The sequence below is a fragment of the Acanthaster planci genome, linkage group LG10 (assembly GCF_054643075.1).
Source record: "Acanthaster planci isolate LZ-2023a linkage group LG10, COTS_SCS, whole genome shotgun sequence".
Classification (NCBI taxonomy): Eukaryota; Metazoa; Echinodermata; class Asteroidea; order Valvatida; family Acanthasteridae; genus Acanthaster; species Acanthaster planci.
Genome location: NC_141786.1, coordinates 10,415,769 through 10,434,166, shown reverse-complemented (window position 1 = coordinate 10,434,166; position 18,398 = coordinate 10,415,769). Strand labels below are relative to the sequence as shown.

Sequence of the window (18,398 nt, the reverse complement as noted above, 5' to 3'; positions counted from 1 at the left end):
ACATTTCGGCTATCCCATCCCAATTTGTTATATACAAATGAGCTTGATGTTATTGGAGCGACCTTCAAAATAACACGCCCAGCCTGATTTAACAATAAATACATCGACATGAGGCATATGTGTTTTTGCAGCACGGCCCCAAACAAGGTCACAACAATCAAATTGTGTAAAGATAAACGACTTGACAGGAAGGAAAATGTCCTCATGGACAAATATTCCGAACACCCTGCAAGATCTGAACTGTTTTTGATACGGAAGACTCAACATGTTCCAAATGTTCATTTCATTGAAGTTTGGAATCAGGATCACACCAAGATAATCGATATGTGAAACTTGTTCCAGGTTACTGCTAGTAAGAACAATCTCAATATTGGTCCTGCGGCGTCTGGCTAGCTTTTGGCAAGACCCGAACAACCTGTTCTTACGTTTAGCTAGATTAAGACAACTTGTTGTTTTCAAGCCAGGTCGTTATTCTTTAGATGCCATCGTTTAAACGATGCTCAATTTCCCAGATACCTTTACCCGGGTAAAAACAATAGCTGTATAATCAGCATAAAGGTTAACCTTGGAATGGTAAATGACAGTCCGAAAATTATTACCATAAACAAGAACAAGCAATTAGCCCAGAATATAATATCCCGTGGAACTCCAAAATGAACCAACTGTGAATCACCATGGTGACCTGCTTTCTCTGAGAAAGGTAAGAGCTAAACCACTCAAATTCCCATTCACTCACGCCCATAGAATGCAGTTTGTTGGTTTTTTTTAGTACGATTGTGTGGGTGACTGTACCAAACGCCTCACGGAAGTCGAGAAAAACAGCTCCAGTAATAGTTTTCCTGAATCAGCGGCATTTAACAAAAAATCGGAAACGTCAATTAATGCCGTGTGTGTTAAATGAAGAGGTCGAAACCAGACCAGATTTCAAATCATTTTTTAAAACATAGTCCAATCTATATTAGGACCATTAGCGTACCTTAGTAGACCTCGAGGTAGCTTGGCAAAATCCTGCCTGCGAAGTTCATCATCCAAATTCCTGAATGAGCGGGCACAAATGAAGTCGTGCCACATTGGAATTTTCATAGACTTTTGAATACCATGGGTAGGTGATGATCACTTAGGTTAAGATAACATATTCCAATTACCGAGTATATATTTGAATTATTTGTCCAAACATAATCAATACACGATGAGTCGTGCTGAATTATTCTAGTAAAAGCATTAATCAACTGACTTATTTGATGTTTACTGAAAATTAGTTGAGTTCCATACACTGATGTAATCCAGGAGACAAAAAGTAAAAAAGGAAACATTTAAGTTAATAATCACACATGCTAACTTGTCACAGTGCCGGTTTCAGTACCCTTAACACCGGTCTAGTTTGTTCACTCATCTGTGTTAATAACATCACAAGTTGTATACCAATGCAAAGAGGGCATTCTGCCCTTTCTCGAGATATATTTCTCTTTCCCATATATAAAGTAGTTTTGCTATTACAGTATTTTTCATCTCGGTATACTTTTTATGTGGACACCCTGTATACCACCAACACCCCACCTTCAAAATGTTTACGATCTTTTCAATACAACGTATAGCCAGGTATTTCAAGTTCCTTATTTGTAAATGGATCATTCCTGCAGCCACGTTTCACCAACCCCATGAATCTTTGGTAAAACTTAAATTGTATCAAGAAACCAAGACAAATTGAACAGTTTCCTTTTTAAAAAAGAATTTGCCGGAATAGAAAAAAATATGAAGTTTGATACCCTTGTTGACGAATAGTGCGCTGAGCCAACTCAACTAAATCCAGAACCCATCGGCTGAAGGTAGGTAAGACCTATCAACGCTGTACGTTCTTATTCCATCCAACTTAAATTAAAAGTTTGGCGGTATGATCAGTGTCAGACTTGGAATAGGCACAATACACACTATGATTGGGGCCTTCATGGCCCTTATGAAAATGCAAGGACTTTCAAATATCTTAGCGGCTACAATAATACTTGAAAGTTAAATAACTGCGTCTTTAAATGTTTAGACTTCAAACAAGCTCCAAAGTTCGCTACAGCTGAGCCTCAACATGAAATAACAGGCTATCAGTGCGGTGCCTCTAGTAAGATCTACAGAACATTTATATAAGGCGTAATATACCCTAATCCGGTCGTGGATGTGATGGTTAAAGCTGGAAACGAAGAAGATCACCTAGTAATTTTCAAAGACATGGTGTGAAAACAAACAAACAGACAGACAGGCAGACAGACAGACAGACAGACAGACAGACAGACAGACAGACAGACAGACAGACAGACAGACAGACAGACAGACAGACAGACAGACAGACAAACAAACAAACAACAAAGGTGAATATTAGTAAAGAAGTGTAGAAAATACATATCAGTCGATTTGGCGACATTCCTGCTTGTAATGATTTCAAATGACTATTACCGAAACAGCCGAGATGCACTGTCAGTGAAATTGCAGACCCCGTTGAAAGACGTTATATATATTGCACTGATAACACACGTAAAAGGTATAATTGTATACACAAAGCCAGTGACCATGCTTACTTGTGATCAGCAATGCCACCCCCCCCGCCAATGGTGGGCAGCATTTCCATAACCTTTGTAGTTTGTACAGAGCCACTTGAGATGTAGGCTTGCGGGTTCACCATGAAATTAATCTCTTGTGGAAGAGGTGTGGTTCTTCGAAGAACTGGTGAGTGTTAACTCTCATGAGGACGGCCAGAGCACCCTGGCCGAAAAGTCGAGTTAACATTCACCGGTTCTTCTAGGAACCACACTTCTTCCAAAAGAGACTGATTCCATGGTATACCCGCAAACCTACATCTCATGTAATTTCCACCACGCAAAACTTCAAGTCTTACAGAGCCACTGTTCTGACAGTCGATCCGATCAAAACTTAACAAAATGCTGTCCTCCATTACAAGGGACCATTAGGATTTTCCCGTCAAACTTCACTTGATTCGTCTACGGTCATTTGCTGGAAGCATGCTCGACAGCCAAGTAATTTGAGTAAACACATTCTCAGTCTTTTTTCTAACCGAATGATTCTCAAACGTTGTCAGGGTTTATAAAAAAATTCACGTGTTTGTAAAACGACTCTTGGGCTGATGCATCTCTATTGAGAGACCATTATCCATGAGCTCTTTCTTTGCAGTCGGGGATATAGTTTTTAAAAAAATTCAATCTACTTTCAAACTGAGAGGTTTGCGATGCTAGCAGGGCAGACTTATCCAATAGGCACAGAAGGCGCTTTGCCCATACAGCCCTCGAAAAATAGGGGAGAATTATCAAATACTTGAGAATCTACGAAATATCACAACGTGCCATACAACACACAGGGTATTTAAAAAGTTGCCATTTCCTCTTTTCCTTATCCTAAAATAGCCAGGTTGTTAATTGGGCCATCTCACAGCCTATATAGGGCAGATTCTGCCCTCCAGGAACTTAGCTGTGATCTGTTTGATCGTTTTAACAGTTAGTGTGTATAATTATATAAACACTAATGACTAGCACTTTGCAAATGGTTAATACGAGTTTGTCATAGAATGCTGATGTTATGGTAATGTAATGTTCATGGCTCAAGGCGTGTTGGCCAGCGTGCATTTAACACATCAAAGGAAACAGTATAGGTTCTTTGGCTTACCTTTCTCTTTGGGGAAAATGCGAGAATTAGGTGTCAAGACGACTGTAAGATGTTTAACAGAAAACCTCTTAGGACTCTGAACCTGAAAAAATTCTCTTTGACGCTACTGGAGGGAATGAGCGGACCCGTTTTTTAAAGGTTCGTTTCTAATTTCGGAAAAGCTCCAGACGTATTAATGAATAGCTTACATGGTACAGCTTGGAATTTGACGCTCCAGTGCAGTGAAATGAGTCTCAGTGCTCAGGAAAAACTGGGGACTACGGAAATGCGTCAGGGTCCTCTACGCTCCAAGTTGTAGGCTGTTTCCCTGCCATTTCAATATTTACAGCAGGTAGCCGTAAACCACAAGGCATGGAACCACGACTATAGGATGCTCCCTCCATTCTGCTTGCACGTCTGTTGGTTTTGATTGATTGTATGCAAAATAATACAAAGAAAATTCAGAAAGCTTTATGATGAGTTATAGTGTATCTTGTGGAATCTGCAAAGAAAAGCTTTTCCCATAGGCCCAAAATGCGCAAATATATTGATGACGCGAATTCCAGAGACGTGTTTCCGGAGACAAGATTTCGAGACAATAAATGTATAATAATGATACAGTATAAAAACCAGAGGAAGTACATCCGGGCTTTTAATTTACTCACCTTTCCATTGCCCCAAGACTAATCCAAGACACAGCACAAAGACCAGGCAGGAGCAGCCCTCCATTGTTGCAGACTACTTTCAACAAGATAAAGAAATAATGATGTGTTTAGGAGCAACAGTGTCGGTGTAAGTTCACTTACAGGGTTTTTCTGATGGGAAATTCTGAAAACGACGATGCAGATTGCATAACAGTCACATTTGGATGTATGACATTAAAACAGAATAACACTATTTTCAAATTTTGAACCGGAAGCAGGAGTAAACATGACCACAGAATACTAATTTTATGGAGGGATTCTATGAAAGACAGAATACTAAATACTGAAAACTGAGTAATTATTTCATCATTCGCTTTTGTTGATAAAATTCTGTGTAAGGTATAATGTACAACGGATTGCATTTGCCACTTTTAACTTTCTCTTTACACTTTCAATTTTTTGGACAAAATAAGATGCAAAATGTTCCTCGTAGGATAGGAGTACCAGTCAAGAAATTAGTAAAACCAACCAGAAAAGAATTTAAATCAAATTCTCACTAAGCAAAACCCTCCTCCGGTAAGCAGTTGATAAATAAAGAGCAATTATTATCGAGTACTTAGGACGTTTTCTCTCGTTGGCTCCCAAGTAAGCACTCTGGTTCCCCTGGGGAATTCGTCCTTTATATGTACATGTACCACGATTCTGTTCAACAGGTGCTCTTCGAAGTGTAATGCGCATGACCGGTGGTCATTTCGGGCCGGCTTATACTTTTAGTGAATAAAATCTGGCATCATAAAACGGTTGCAGTGAAATTCGTCTGAGTTTAAATGTGTTCAACTTTCGTGAATTTGCAGCGCAAATTACAGGTCTGACGTCACGGTTTCGTGTATAAACCGGCGTTTAAGCATTATTGATCCATTGGAGGTTTCTTGGGTGTTCCAGCGTTAAAGGTCTGCGCCCTCAGACACTTACTTGTTGGTGTCCGAATCTATCGGGTGAGGACGAATCCTAATATATTCCTTTTTCCCGAGCGAATTTGGACAATTTGGAGTGTGTTGCGTTGTTTCATATAAACATAAATTTTTGAAGAAGCTGTTAGAAATGAATATAGATAGTAGGCCCAAAATAATGAAAGGGATCAGAAATGAGGAACTGAAAATTGCTATGGTAAGAATACTTATATTTCACTTTAAAGTCTTTTCTCTATTAATTAAGACGTAGTAGTATGCAATTTAGACATCGGCTGATGTGTGGAATCTGAAGTCAACCGAGACTACAATATTGCGCTTACAGATGTTACCGTAGTCTTTTATTTAAGATTAAATTGCTCAAAAGGACTAGCCTTCATCATCACCTCTACAGCAATCTTCCCTCATTAACATGACCTTTTGTTGTCACTTTCAACCAGGACAAGCATGACAGAGGACAACCTCATTCACTGGTTTATCCAAAGTGTTACAACTGAGTTTGGATGCCCCATTTTCAAGACAATGGTGTTCAGTCATGCATGACAGGAGGGATACCATCAAGGTATCATTAGAAAGAATACTGCTTCTACTTTTCGGAGATCCTCATACATTATAATCATATCTCATGGTTTGGGCATATCAACCCCTTCCCAGGGTTTGGTTTTTTTCTTGGACACCCTGTATAAATGTAACAAATACACGTACCTGTGAAGACAATGCGGTGGACAAATAAGCTACTGCTTTTCAGTGTGAGCGCCACTGAGTAAGTATCCTGGGTGAAAACTTTCCCCACGAAAACTAAGTTTCTATGCCGTAATGTCTCTTTACCTTCTCAGGCTATTACTTCATAGCGTTTAGCCCGACTTGATGAACGATAGGGTCAGAGTGAGTGATGTTGGAGTGTTTATTAACCATCGTGATTGTGAAAGTTTCGCGTGAAGTGTACGTGTGATATTGTACCCTCTACATGTACTTCAGCTGTTTGTTTGTGTGGTGACTCGTATACTTTACGCTTGGGTTTTGATCTTTTCTCCACACACTATTCATTATTAGCCGCTGTCTGGAAGGCCAAGCCCGTAGCCGCACACTGGCCTGGAATTTGGGCAATATGGAATTATGAATAAATGAATAAAGGAATTGGTAGAATATAACAGTAAAGCAACGTAGGCATAGCACAGGAATTTATGAATAAAGGATTTAAGCATTTAATTGTAATTAAACCTGGACATTTGAACCCCAAATGTTATGTGAAATGAAACTCCATGTAATTGAGACAGTTACTTTTCGACTCTCTGTCTTCCTTTGCCTTAGCAGCCTTAAACTAATAATTTAAGCGGGCCTCCTTAAATAGATGGCTTGTCATTACAGAAAGCTTGGAGGAACTCTGAATATTAAACTGCAAAGCCTTGAAAATGAATGTTTAAAGGGTGGATGGCCAGTTTTAACTGACAGATTGACCGCATCAAGCTAATCAATATCACTGTCGTCAATATCATCTTCAGTAGTGTAATGTTGTTCATCGTCTTCACCGTCACCATTTGAGGGACTTTTAGGCACAACAGAATCAGGCATCTGTGACCCATCACACCTTGCAATTCTGTAAAGGACTGATTTCATTATGTCAAGCCAAGATTTAAGCCAAAGAACTGAAGGAAGTTGTCCCCAAACCTCCTTTAGTTGCCTACAAGGTAGCCAAAAAACATCAAAAGAAGAATATTGTCAGATCCTAACTCTATGGGCAGCCAAAAGGGCCGAAATAAAAGAAAAACTGGAGCATAAAATTAATCAGCTACAAAGGATAAATTGAAGTAAAGGACAATGATTTCACAAAATACAAACACACACAAACAAATGATAAAACATCAAGAGACCAAAACAAACCACGCCCTCTTTTGTTCCGCTTGGACCGGATTGGACGGACAAGTACAACCCGACAAACTGTGCGAGTAATAACATCACCCAGATGGACGGTTACCCCATTTTCCTTCAGGTGAGTGCCACTCAACTCACTAAACCTCACCTAATTTCATTACTGAATAATATTTCTGACGAGTCTCCGAAGGGACGAAAATGCATTTTCTCTTCTCAGGTGAACTCCAAACCCAACTCACAGTTTGGGTAAATATGGTTCTGATCTACACTAGTTTAAACATGGTACTTTTAAATCTACGAAAATTTCACAGGTACTTTTCAAGAAGCTCATGTGCATAATATACATATACGCAGGGATATAATCATTTAAAACTAACATCGACCTAAATTTCTCTCCATGTTAGTAATACGAAAACCTATAAAACTACATAGATACATCAGTGAACGAGCGCTTTCACGAAGCTGTATAAAACCATGAGGTGAGAAACGAGTGTAGAGTGCCCCTGTTGATGCCGATGACAAATCTCATCCCCCTCCCTATTATAAAACTCTAATGCACGGCAGCAATCTTTTTGGAATACCGAACCCCCCCCCCTGTTAGCCAAACGATAATATAGACCGATTAATTTATTCCTTGAACTTTGCTTGAACAGACCGCTTTCCCTTATTATTTTCTTAGCCATAGAAACACTTCTTTTAAGAATTTTAAACTTAGGTCTAACTCACGCGAAAGACGCCGACACATGCATTCAGTGGCTACCTGCTGTTCGGGACAATAATCTTCAATTGCTGCAGAATTCAATTACAAGGAGAGATTTCGAATGACGTAGGTAAGCCAAGCTTAGCCAGCTCTGTTTGAGGGAGCTTTATATTATGATTACATTGCAGTGCGCTGTGATTGGACAATCCCTAAATATGCACGCCCACACTTATTTCAATACAAAAGGTTACGTTAGCAATCTAGCGCAAAATAAAGAAATTTTAAACATAAGTCTTCACGAACGGTTCTTCGAACTAGGGCGTTCGTAATGATTCAGCTGATCTGCATATCACGCTTGCCGCGTGAGGCCACCGTTCGCCTTAATTTTTCACTGCACACGAAAAACAACAATGGGAACAGATAGCCAGTTTTGGCTGTGAGGCTAATAACGAACACCTTGAACAAGGCTAATTTGTATTTTGGTTGGCCATTGGCGGCATTGTAGACCGATTCGGTGACAAGAATCAGGATCCATTTTACTGCGGTGTCCCTACGCATGTGTCGCGGTGATAAACACGCCCTTCAATGAGTCAGTGCTGAGGCGATTGAAGTCTGGCTACGATTTCTCCCTGTTTTTCGCCCTGCCTCTTCGGTCACTCGGAGTTCGTTCAGACTAAGAAGTCCCGGTACTGTTAAAGGTGTTGCGCCGCACAGGCTTGAATTTTCGAGCTACCAGACGGCACATATCGGCCCATTGTTGTTAGACGGGCTCCTGGTGTCAGCGCGTTGTAGTTGCTCTTTCCTCGCCTTTCACCTTCGTGGTCTAAGTTCGATTCCTGGCTCGGTCCACGTGTGGATCGGGTTTGCAGTCCCTACCTTATTTTGCGGATTTTACTCAGAATATTCTTCTGGGGTTTTCCTCCCACCTCCAAAACTGTAACTTCTTCTCAATGTCTCCTCTCGACAGGTTTCTCCAGGCTTGCGAGCTACAGTGCCTGTGGCACTTTTGAGGAATCCTTGGTTTCGTTACCAGAAAACTTAATAATAGTTATAATATAATAATATTAACAGATAAAAATCGAACAATCCAGCTGAATCAATTTCAGAAGATTTTTGTCTTAATTGGCTCCATGACAGCTTCCAGGTCAACCAAGTTGACGCTTTGGGGTGACGTTCTGGCCTAATCATGTACATTTGTTCTAAAGGACTTATTAGCTCAGTCAATCTCTTTGTTCCAAAAGAGCGTGTTGTTTCCAATCCATACAAAAGTAGTAATCCTTACATGCCTTTGCAATAGTCCACGCGCAATTGAAGTTCTACCATCTGTTCCTGAAATGTTCCAGTGTGGACATCATCATGTGTTTTGCGGATCATTTTTGAAAATCCAGTGGTGTTGTGATCGATGTCGGCCATTTCACGCAGTTAAGTGTCTTGCGATCTACCTGCTGTGTTGTTTAAGTGTTACCTCCTTCCCTTCAGACATTTTAACTCCCCTCTCTCTCTCTCACAAAGTTGAGAGGGGTGTTTTTGCTATATGGATGTCAGTTGCCCTTTTTAATAAACAAAAATGATTTAAGCAGTATGAAGTCAATACGCGGTAATCTAAATTTACATTTTTTTTCAAGCAATGAATGTTTTTTCCGGTCTGTATGTATTTCTAGAGCCAGCAACAGGTGGCCATAGGTCCTTGGCATTTTTGGGATCAAATTGTGGTTTTACTTAGAAATGGTCGCCATTTCTGTTAAACGCCAGCTGCATTCACCATACCATATGGTGGACTGCAAGAAACTCCATGAGGAATTCAAATATTAATGAATGTTTTTATGTGAAAGTTCAGTATTAACAATTTTCGTAGGCACTCGTAATAATAATATTCATCGAGGTACAGTGCAGCAAGCGCAGTGAAAAGACAAGCAATCATTTTTTTGAGAGAGCCAATACAGTTAATGTCTGAATAGCCCTGTATGTAGCTACAATTTAAAACAACAAAATGCACCAATTCTGATGAAAACTAAATTTTAAACAAATTTGTAGCGTTCCAAAGCTACGAAATTACCAGTATATATGACGTAGAATTTTTAGTGTTTTTAAATTGAAAGCTGCAGTCGTTAATGGATTAATGGGCGTCAAAAAAAGGAAAGGCTTTATTGTTTGATTACAAAACCTTCAATGGGATGAGAGAATATGGTAAATTTTATACTCCCATGTAGCTCAACTGAGTAAAAAAAAGCATCGAATCCAAAGTAGCATGTCTGCTCGTCCATTATTTAGCCCACACGCTATACTATAGCAAGGTCACTAGCTCGCTGCGTGCTACTAGGTAGCCGTGCAATCAAACTGAACAAAACGACCTAGGCGCGAAGTTGACCCCTGTTTTTTTAAGGTATTTGTGTAAGACGTAGAGAGTATCCACCTTGGCAAAATACAAGCATCTTATAAACCTTTACGCTAAAATCTCTCCAAGTTTCACGAAATCTATGTCCTGAGACCTGGAAGTGAAATCTATGTAATTGATTAAGACACATGTTTTGTTTTCTATGTTTCAAGGCGACCACACAAAATCAGGATGGCAAATCACAGGAGTGGTCATCTCCAGAGTCCAAACCAACTAGGGCCTACAGCTAGGTGCAACAACAGTCTCAGAATAGCAAGAGCAGCACAACAAATAGAATCAGTACGAGCAAGTTGCAGGGACAGAAGTCCCATGTACCTGATCCGACCATCCACACCGTGTCGATAAACGAGGCTTTTAAAGTAAAATGCCACATTAGGAAGCGTGCTGGTAATTCATTATAATAGACACCTAAATTACTTTACAACTTCAGCAGCATCATGTGATCACAGGCATAAGAGAAAGCAAAATGGTCTTGTCGAACTGACTTGTTAAGTGTGCAGTGGAACGCCACTTTAAGGAATTCGATGAGGTCTAGGCCTACACAAAATATTCGGTAAATCGATGATTCGGTATATAGCGACTTTCAGTTACAGGCCCCCGACGGTTCAAATGTGAAGTGGCCTGGGTAGACGTAGATAAGGAAAAAGAATACCACTACAGGGATGCCCTTGGTTTATTGGGCACTGCATATTTGTCTTTTTGTTTCAGACGACTTTTGGAGAGTTATGTAATCTCATCCCAAACTTGTAGCGTTAATTTAGATTTGCTTTTCTCAAGGAAAACGCTCGCTTTTTGGTCTGCCACCCATAGCAGACAATGCGCTAATAGGCCTACATGACAATAAGCCTTTTGCGAGTTAAATTTGAATAAAATCTGGTACACTGAGTTCTTTAAATTCACGTGAGCATAACAATTGGACTTTTCCATACTAAAGCCACTGTTGCTATACCTCGTGATTCGGGGCAAGCTTTTCCTTAGTTACATTAGAGACGCCTTGCAACAATACACTGTTCTCAATGGACAAGAACGGCACAAAGGAACCAGTCCATTCCAGAGATGGTGGTCGCTAAGCAAAAGCTTGCCCCGAATCACGAGGTAGAGCAAAAGTGGCTTTAGTCTGGGGAATTCTAATTGTTACCTTTGTAATAGATGCAATCAGATAACGCAGGGAACCAGATTTTACTCAAATTTAACTTGCAAGTAGCTTATTGCTCCACGCATATTGACGGCAGTGGGTACTTGGTTTGCAGTAACACTGCAGTAGCAGCAACAACAAATACCGTTATCAATGACTCAAGTGTGGCTCTCTCAAATCAAAAGATCGTTTTCAATAACTATTGAATCACTGCATCCAAAAGTAAAACAACGGAGACGAGGTAAATGCCATTAATAGGACGTCTCTGGAAAACGAAAACTTTAAAAGATTTTATAAAATAATGGCATTCAACCAAGACGTTTAGAGCAAAACTACTGCGTAAAATTATTCCAATTATTACAAGAAGAAAGTACAAACTCATGAATATGCAAAAATAAGCATTCATTCCTGCCGAAACGTTCTGGGAATCGGCCATCTTTGATTTAGAATATGTCTAGAATAAAACTCCAAAATAAATATTATTCTTGATGTTTAATAAAAGGACACTGAGTACTGTAAATTTTCCCTTTTGGATGGAGATTCTATAAAAAATACATTTATTTTCCGACAATGACTAATTTTCATGAAAGTGTGTCAAAGGAAAATGCCTATAAAATGAGGAATTACAACCAGAATTAATAATCGGGGGATTGTGATGATGTGTAAGATTATCCAGGTTAAGATTAAAAATGAAAATGAATAGAAAGTGATTATTTACCTGTAAAAGAATGGAGTTGGGATAAACGCCTCTAATAGGATAGAATGAGCTAGTGCCGAAATTGGGAACGTTGGTAGAGCTAGTCTAATTTGAATATGAACGACGATTGTAACTTAATAAGCAAAAACGTTTGTGCCAAATAAAAGGGGGTGTCTTTTTATAACCTTCACACTAGCATCAATGTCACCCGCAGTATATAACAACATTGACGTCAGTCACTAACAAAATCCACACTAAGGTAAAAATGTGGGAGATTCCGAAATTGTGAAGCTGGGAGAGAGGCTCTTAACGATTTAGTGGGAACACTGAGTGTTGTTCATGAGGAAAGGTCTTGTTCAATAAAGTTGTTAAAAAAAATAACATGAACAGGGAGCGTTGCGAGGTGTCAGCAATTCACTTCAGCAACATTCCGCTCAACTTTAGAGGCAATTACATATTGCGTTTGATTTTTGGGTTTGCTTAAATTAAACATGTTTCACTATTAAACGAGATGTCAGTTAATGCGTAATCAGACAAAAGGATTGACATTTCAAGAAAAGTATCGAAATGTCATCGGAAGAAATAGAAATTCGTTCTTAGTAAGCAAAACTGTCACGTACTTGTGACATCACGTCCTTTCAAATCCATCGGATGTGGCAGATGCTACATGGCAAGCACTTTGAAAGATCAAGCATTCATGTCAAACCTGTTGTTTTATTTCAGCATAGGATGTTGGCTTTTGATACTGCGACTGGCAAACAACCACTGCACCATTTTGGAAATAAATATATGTGGATATATTTTCTATAACGTTGGTAAAAATCTTCCCATCAACCGAGTGTTTGAAGGCCAGTTGGGCCACGAATCTAAATATTTCCTCTACACTCCGGGCCGCAGTCTCATTGGCCTCTGCAACAATTATCACTCTCAGTTCAGGGGTAATTCGTTTTGTCATTTTTTCACTGGATTTAAAAAGTACTCTTTTCTCAGATACCTCCCCTCTTCAAGGCGTAAACAGAAAACATTTTATATCTCAATGTCTCGTTTGTTGAAAACAACGCAACAACACTGTTGACAATGAAGATTCAGAGAAAGACTGCATCTTTTCATTATTTGCGACGGACTTGCTCAACAGTCCACATAAAATCAGTTTCTCCTAACTGGCCCTCTTGTAATTGTGTATGAATGTGTCTAATTGAAAACATAAGAAATAGGAAGAGCAAAATACAAACTTAACTTGTGCCAACATTTTACTCTCGCCTTGATCCCCAAGAGAGGGCGCAATTTTCCTCGCAACGGATGCTCCTTTGGTAGGAATTGCACTTTGCTGGTTCACAAACGACTATGAAATGCATGCATTGCGGTCGAGTCGCTACCAACAAAATGGACACTCCCGACCAATGTGGTTCTTTTTCAACCAACATGAGTACTTCTACTCAAGAGGGAAGGCAGTCTTTCTCCTCATAAGTGTTTCTTGAGTATCAGAAAGAGCATTATGACAAAAATGAAGAATACTGATAATAAAGATATTCGATATAATTCCTGCAGAAACCACTGAGGCTGTGGAACTGATGCAGTCGGGAATAACATGTCAGGTGGGAGAGGGGTAAATTGAAACGTCTGTGGTTGACAAGTTACTTCTACTGTAAGCTGTGGCTGCTGTCTCATATTTAAATTAATGGCCCGCGTTTCCCTGGGATTCTTAAGAAAGCTACGGCTAACAATGATTTGTGTTATCCTGTTTTGGTGCATGGGCTCAATAGTATGGAGCTGCAAAATATGTTCTAAAACTTACTCTGCTTAGCTGGTCCAAACATTTACCCATAAATACAAGAAAGTAGGGGGACGGCGGGAAAGGCAACCATGCCACCACAGTGGAAATGGAGAACACAAGAAACGGAAGCCAGGCGGCGGATGTCTGGGAGCGCCGACAAACCTTTAACGCACGAGCACCCATCGAATGGTCAATGTCATTAATCAGTTCATGCATAACGTGACATACTGTTGCACTCCAAAGGGCACTGTTGGTAGATTGTGAGTATCACGGTATATATAAGGCCTGAATTAGCTAGAGAAACCAGAATGCCAGGCTGATCAACACTCAACGGCAGACAACCCCTCTCTAGCACTTGTCAAAAAAAATCGCTCTTCCTGAACTGCCACCAGAAGGAAAGTTTTGCCCAGGTATATTTCGGTAAGAATTGGTGTTTGTGGCATTGTTTCTTTCTGAGTGTTTGACTTAATAATACTCTTATGAGGAAGAGTCTTGTCTTCCTCGTATTTCGTCTTCACAAATTATCAACAATGTATCCAGCTCTTGTAATCAAGACAGTAGATTTCCACAGAATCTTAAAAAAAAAATCAAAAGAACAACACAAGGAAAGCTTAGTATTCATTTTTTTGTCTCGTATGAAATCTCTTCTTCAAATGTGAAATGTGTTGAAAGATGTATAGCTACGTTCATGCAAGGTTGAAGTTCATGCTTTGTCCCAGGTGCATTGTAAAGCTTAGGTTGCATCGAAAACCAAAATAAGAATATGCTATTAGCATGCCACATCAGCCCTGATGGTACATACTGCAGATAACGCAGAGTGGTGTGGATTTCCTGATGTCATCTTTACTGTTTGATTTATAGTAAATAGTTACCAACAATGAAGGGATACGCCTGCCTGAGTTTTGTGCTCTGTCTTGGTTTGGTTGTGGCAGCACCGCTGCATGGTAAGTGACGTAATGATTCGAATGTATTTAAATTCTTTTTCAGTAATGCTCCTTTCTTCTCTTTACACTGTGCGTTTCATCATCTCTACTCCCAGTTTTTACACCTCAAACCAAGGAACAGATTTGGTGTTCCTAGGTCTTTTACAAGTTTCCTGGAGACCATTACCTCAAGCACTACGACATTTTTCTTCAGCGGTGAAGCCTTCCATTTCATTATTAGTTATGAACTATACTTTGAAGCTTTTCGAAAACTAAAATACAAAAGACGGACTTCAGACCTTTTCCGTAATTTAATGGCACACTGTGATATTGTCATAGGCTCTCCGATTTTTGGATGGGGTTCTGGCATTTTGTGTTAGCCCAGTTGGCGCAATGTCGGCTGTTCCTACTTGATAATCCAACATCATTCACACCTCTAAAGTAATTTCTTTTTAACGAAATAACAGCTGGAACAGGTTGAATTTTATTTCTCAATCTCAATCCTTAAAGGCCACAGCCAGTCTGAAGAGGTGATGGTAGCTCGTGGCGCTAGTTTTGAAGGGCACCTCGACTCTAGAGGTAGGTTTATAAAACATGATTGTTGTAAACACTGAAAACGCTGAGGGACCATTTATTTAGGTAGAAAAAATGGCGGATGTTAAATCAAGCTCCACCAATGTTGTTTAGGTACGACAGTGTTTCTTGAATGCTTACCACTTTTGTCGGAAGTCACAGAAGATAGCCAGTAACATTACCAGAGTTACCAACTTGTGTGCATCACTGTACCTTTTACGTGTGAAATCTGACTATTGAGAGCTTGCAAGCTTCCTTTCAGGGTTTCAACAATAAAAGTCCAAATCTAATTGAGGAGTTGTGAGGCCAATAAAAGAATGAATATTTTGGAGCCTTCGACACGTATTTTTCGTGCGACGTCACTCTGAACCAGGAAGAGCATAGCAAACTAATGGAGTAGGCGCACGTGTTTGTCCATGCGCTGGTTCTTGCCTTTCAGCCTTTTACACAAATAATATTAGGCGAGACTTACTCCCTTCGTTACTCTATGGACACAGTGGCCGCTGCAACTATTTGATTATCTTATACTGCTAACACATCTACACTCATTTTTCTCAATAGAAATTATGGCTTAAATTTTACTTCTCAAACTGTATCCCCGAAGGCCATAGCCAGTCAGAAGAGGCGATGAAAGCACGTGAAGCTAGTTTCGAAGAGCAGCTCAATTCAAGAGGTAAGTTAATAAAATGCAATCGCTGTATACTCCAACGACGTTCAGGCATCATCCAGTAAGTTAGAAAAACAAATAACAGATGTTCACTCAAGTACTTCCGACGTTGTTCAGGTTCTTCCTGTAATTATTTCCCAATTTTTTATCCCCGAAGGCCATAGCCAGTATAAAGAGGTTATGAGAGCACGTGGTAGTTTCGAAGAACAGCTCTATTCGAGAGGAAAGTTTCAAAAATACGATTGTTGTAGCAGTCGGAGTCTAAACAATGTTGGCGAAACTTTCAACGTGTGTTATCTACTAATTGTTCTGAGAGGGAACAAGTGAGAGTGTGTTTTTACATCACAGGGACAGTCCTTATTAAAGTACATCTTGTTTACAAGTGTTTTGTCATCACATCTCGTTTTTATAGACTTCAAAACCAGCGTCTTGTAGACCTCGGGTTCCTTAGGCCTTACCGGGATCCGGGTTCCTTAGGCCTTACCGCTTTCCATATTCTAGCTGTGAAGCCACCACATTACGTTGATGCTGAGCTACACCGATCTTGGCAGTAGATACATCGGATCTTTTCAGAAAACTAATCATAGACGGAATTCAGAACTTTGAAATCCCAAGCATGTTTTATAGCACACTGAGATATTTTCGTAGACTCTCTGATTGTTGTAAGTCGTAGCATTTTGAGTTGGCTGTACTAGACACAGTTCCTGCTGCTTTTATTTGATGATCCAACCTCACTCACACCTCTTTGTAATTTAAATAGAAATTACGGCCAGAATTTTATTTCTCAACTGTATTCCTGCAGGTCATAGCCAGTCTGAAGAAGTGATGAAAGCACTTAGTAGTTTCGAAGGACAACTCGACTCGAGAGGTAAGTTTATAAAGACACGATTGTTTTAAAGTTGCCAAAGTTCGGGTAAGTTAGAATTTTGCCCAGCAGACGTTGACTCAAACACTTTCAAGCTGTTCAGGCTCTTTCTGCGATTACAAAAAAAAGCTGGCAACGCTCAGGGATAATTTGTTTAGAAATAGACGAAGGAAATATTCACTCAGCTCGATTCAAGAAATATGTTTATAAAATGCAATTGTTGTGAACCGCTGTAATTGAAGTTGTTAAACTATATTCCTGCAGGTCATAGCCAGTCTAAGGAAGTGATGAAAGCGCGTGGTAGTTTCGAGGGACAACTCGGCTCGAGAGGTAAAACTGACAATTTTCCTGGATCATTCATTTAGAAAAGAACAACAACGAGACTTTTTGCTCAAATTCGTGTAATTCCTTTTAGCTTTATAGCCAATGATGCTTCGAAGAAATATTGTACGCAATTATTGACAAATCTAACGACGCTGAACAGCACATTCCCGAGGGTCTCGGCAGAGTTGCTCCTTACAGTAGTTATCGCATTGGCTAACATTATTGGCAGTGATCACTGCAGATGACTGGTAACCAGTTTTGTCTAGGGAGTGACATCTGACCATGCTTCTTGATCCTGACAAAGAAGAGGCTCAATTTTTCTGGCAACATAGATGCTGTTGGTGAATTACAGTTTTGCGTAGGCACGTAGTGGCTGCTGTGGCTACTTGGTAATCCAATAGTCACCTCTCTAAACTGACAGCTTGCATTTTGTTTCTTAAACTATGTCCCTGAAGGCCAAAGCCAGTCTGCAGAGGTGATGAAAGCACGTGGTAGTTTTGAAGGACGACTGGATTCAAGAGGTAAGCTTGTGAAAGCACGTTGGCTGTAAACCTTGACAACGTTCCCGGATCATTACCTGAAATTAAAGGTAGACGTGACAGATGCTCACATAGGCACTTCTAAAACTGTTGAAGTTCTTGCGGCAATTTTTATTGAAATCATTAACGAGTCCAAAGACGCTTCACAGGACATTCCCGAGGGTCCTCTGTAATATTTGAAAGCGTTTGCTTTGGTTATGAGTGGAACGACAGTCTTAGATGAGTTTTAACAATGTTTACCTTGGGGGAATCTTTAGTTTACACCACACAGACTGTATTCATGTGTCGACCATCTTGAACTGAAGGTGACGTTTAACTTTTCATTTTTGGAACATGAGAGAGAACTTGCATGTTTAATTAACACTCTGATATATTTATTGGCTCTCAGATTTTTGTGAGCTCTTGTTTCTTGCTTAGGCACTATATAGCACCAACGTGTGACGTCGCTGTGAACCAGGCAAAGCGTAGCAAACTAATGGAGTAGGCGCACGTGTTTGTCCATGCGCTGGTTCTCGCCTTTCAGCCTTTTACACAAATAATATTAGGCGAGAATTACTCCCTTCGTTACTCTACAGACACAGTGGCCGCTATTTGATTATTGACTATTTGATTATCTTATACTGCTAACACATCTACACTCATTTTTCTCAATAGAAATTACGGCTTACATTTTATTTCTC

At 39.9% G+C, this 18,398-nt stretch overlaps 2 protein-coding genes across 5 annotated transcripts in view; one reads left to right on the top strand and one right to left on the bottom strand.

Moving 5' to 3' along the window:
• The window catches only part of LOC110983891 (pinopsin-like), a 53,023-nt gene that overhangs the window by 15,231 nt on the left and 19,394 nt on the right, over window positions 1–18,398 (bottom strand). The gene's annotated exons all lie outside the window — the stretch shown is intronic.
• LOC110983906 (uncharacterized) overlaps window positions 14,121–18,398 on the top strand; it is a 47,807-nt gene continuing 43,529 nt past the window's right edge. For 3 of the 4 annotated variants that reach the window (XM_087141978.1, XM_087141977.1, XM_087141975.1), the window contains exons 1-7: window positions 14,121–14,247; window positions 14,689–14,771; window positions 15,261–15,329; window positions 15,928–15,996; window positions 16,793–16,858; window positions 17,120–17,185; window positions 17,635–17,700. In XM_087141978.1, coding sequence (XP_086998104.1) covers window positions 14,705–14,771; window positions 15,261–15,329; window positions 15,928–15,996; window positions 16,793–16,858; window positions 17,120–17,185; window positions 17,635–17,700 — 403 coding nt within the window. In that variant the 5' untranslated portion in view covers window positions 14,121–14,247; window positions 14,689–14,704. The remainder of the gene's footprint in view (window positions 14,248–14,688; window positions 14,772–15,260; window positions 15,330–15,927; window positions 15,997–16,792; window positions 16,859–17,119; window positions 17,186–17,634; window positions 17,701–18,398) is intronic. The other variant, XM_087141976.1, reaches the window with a different exon arrangement.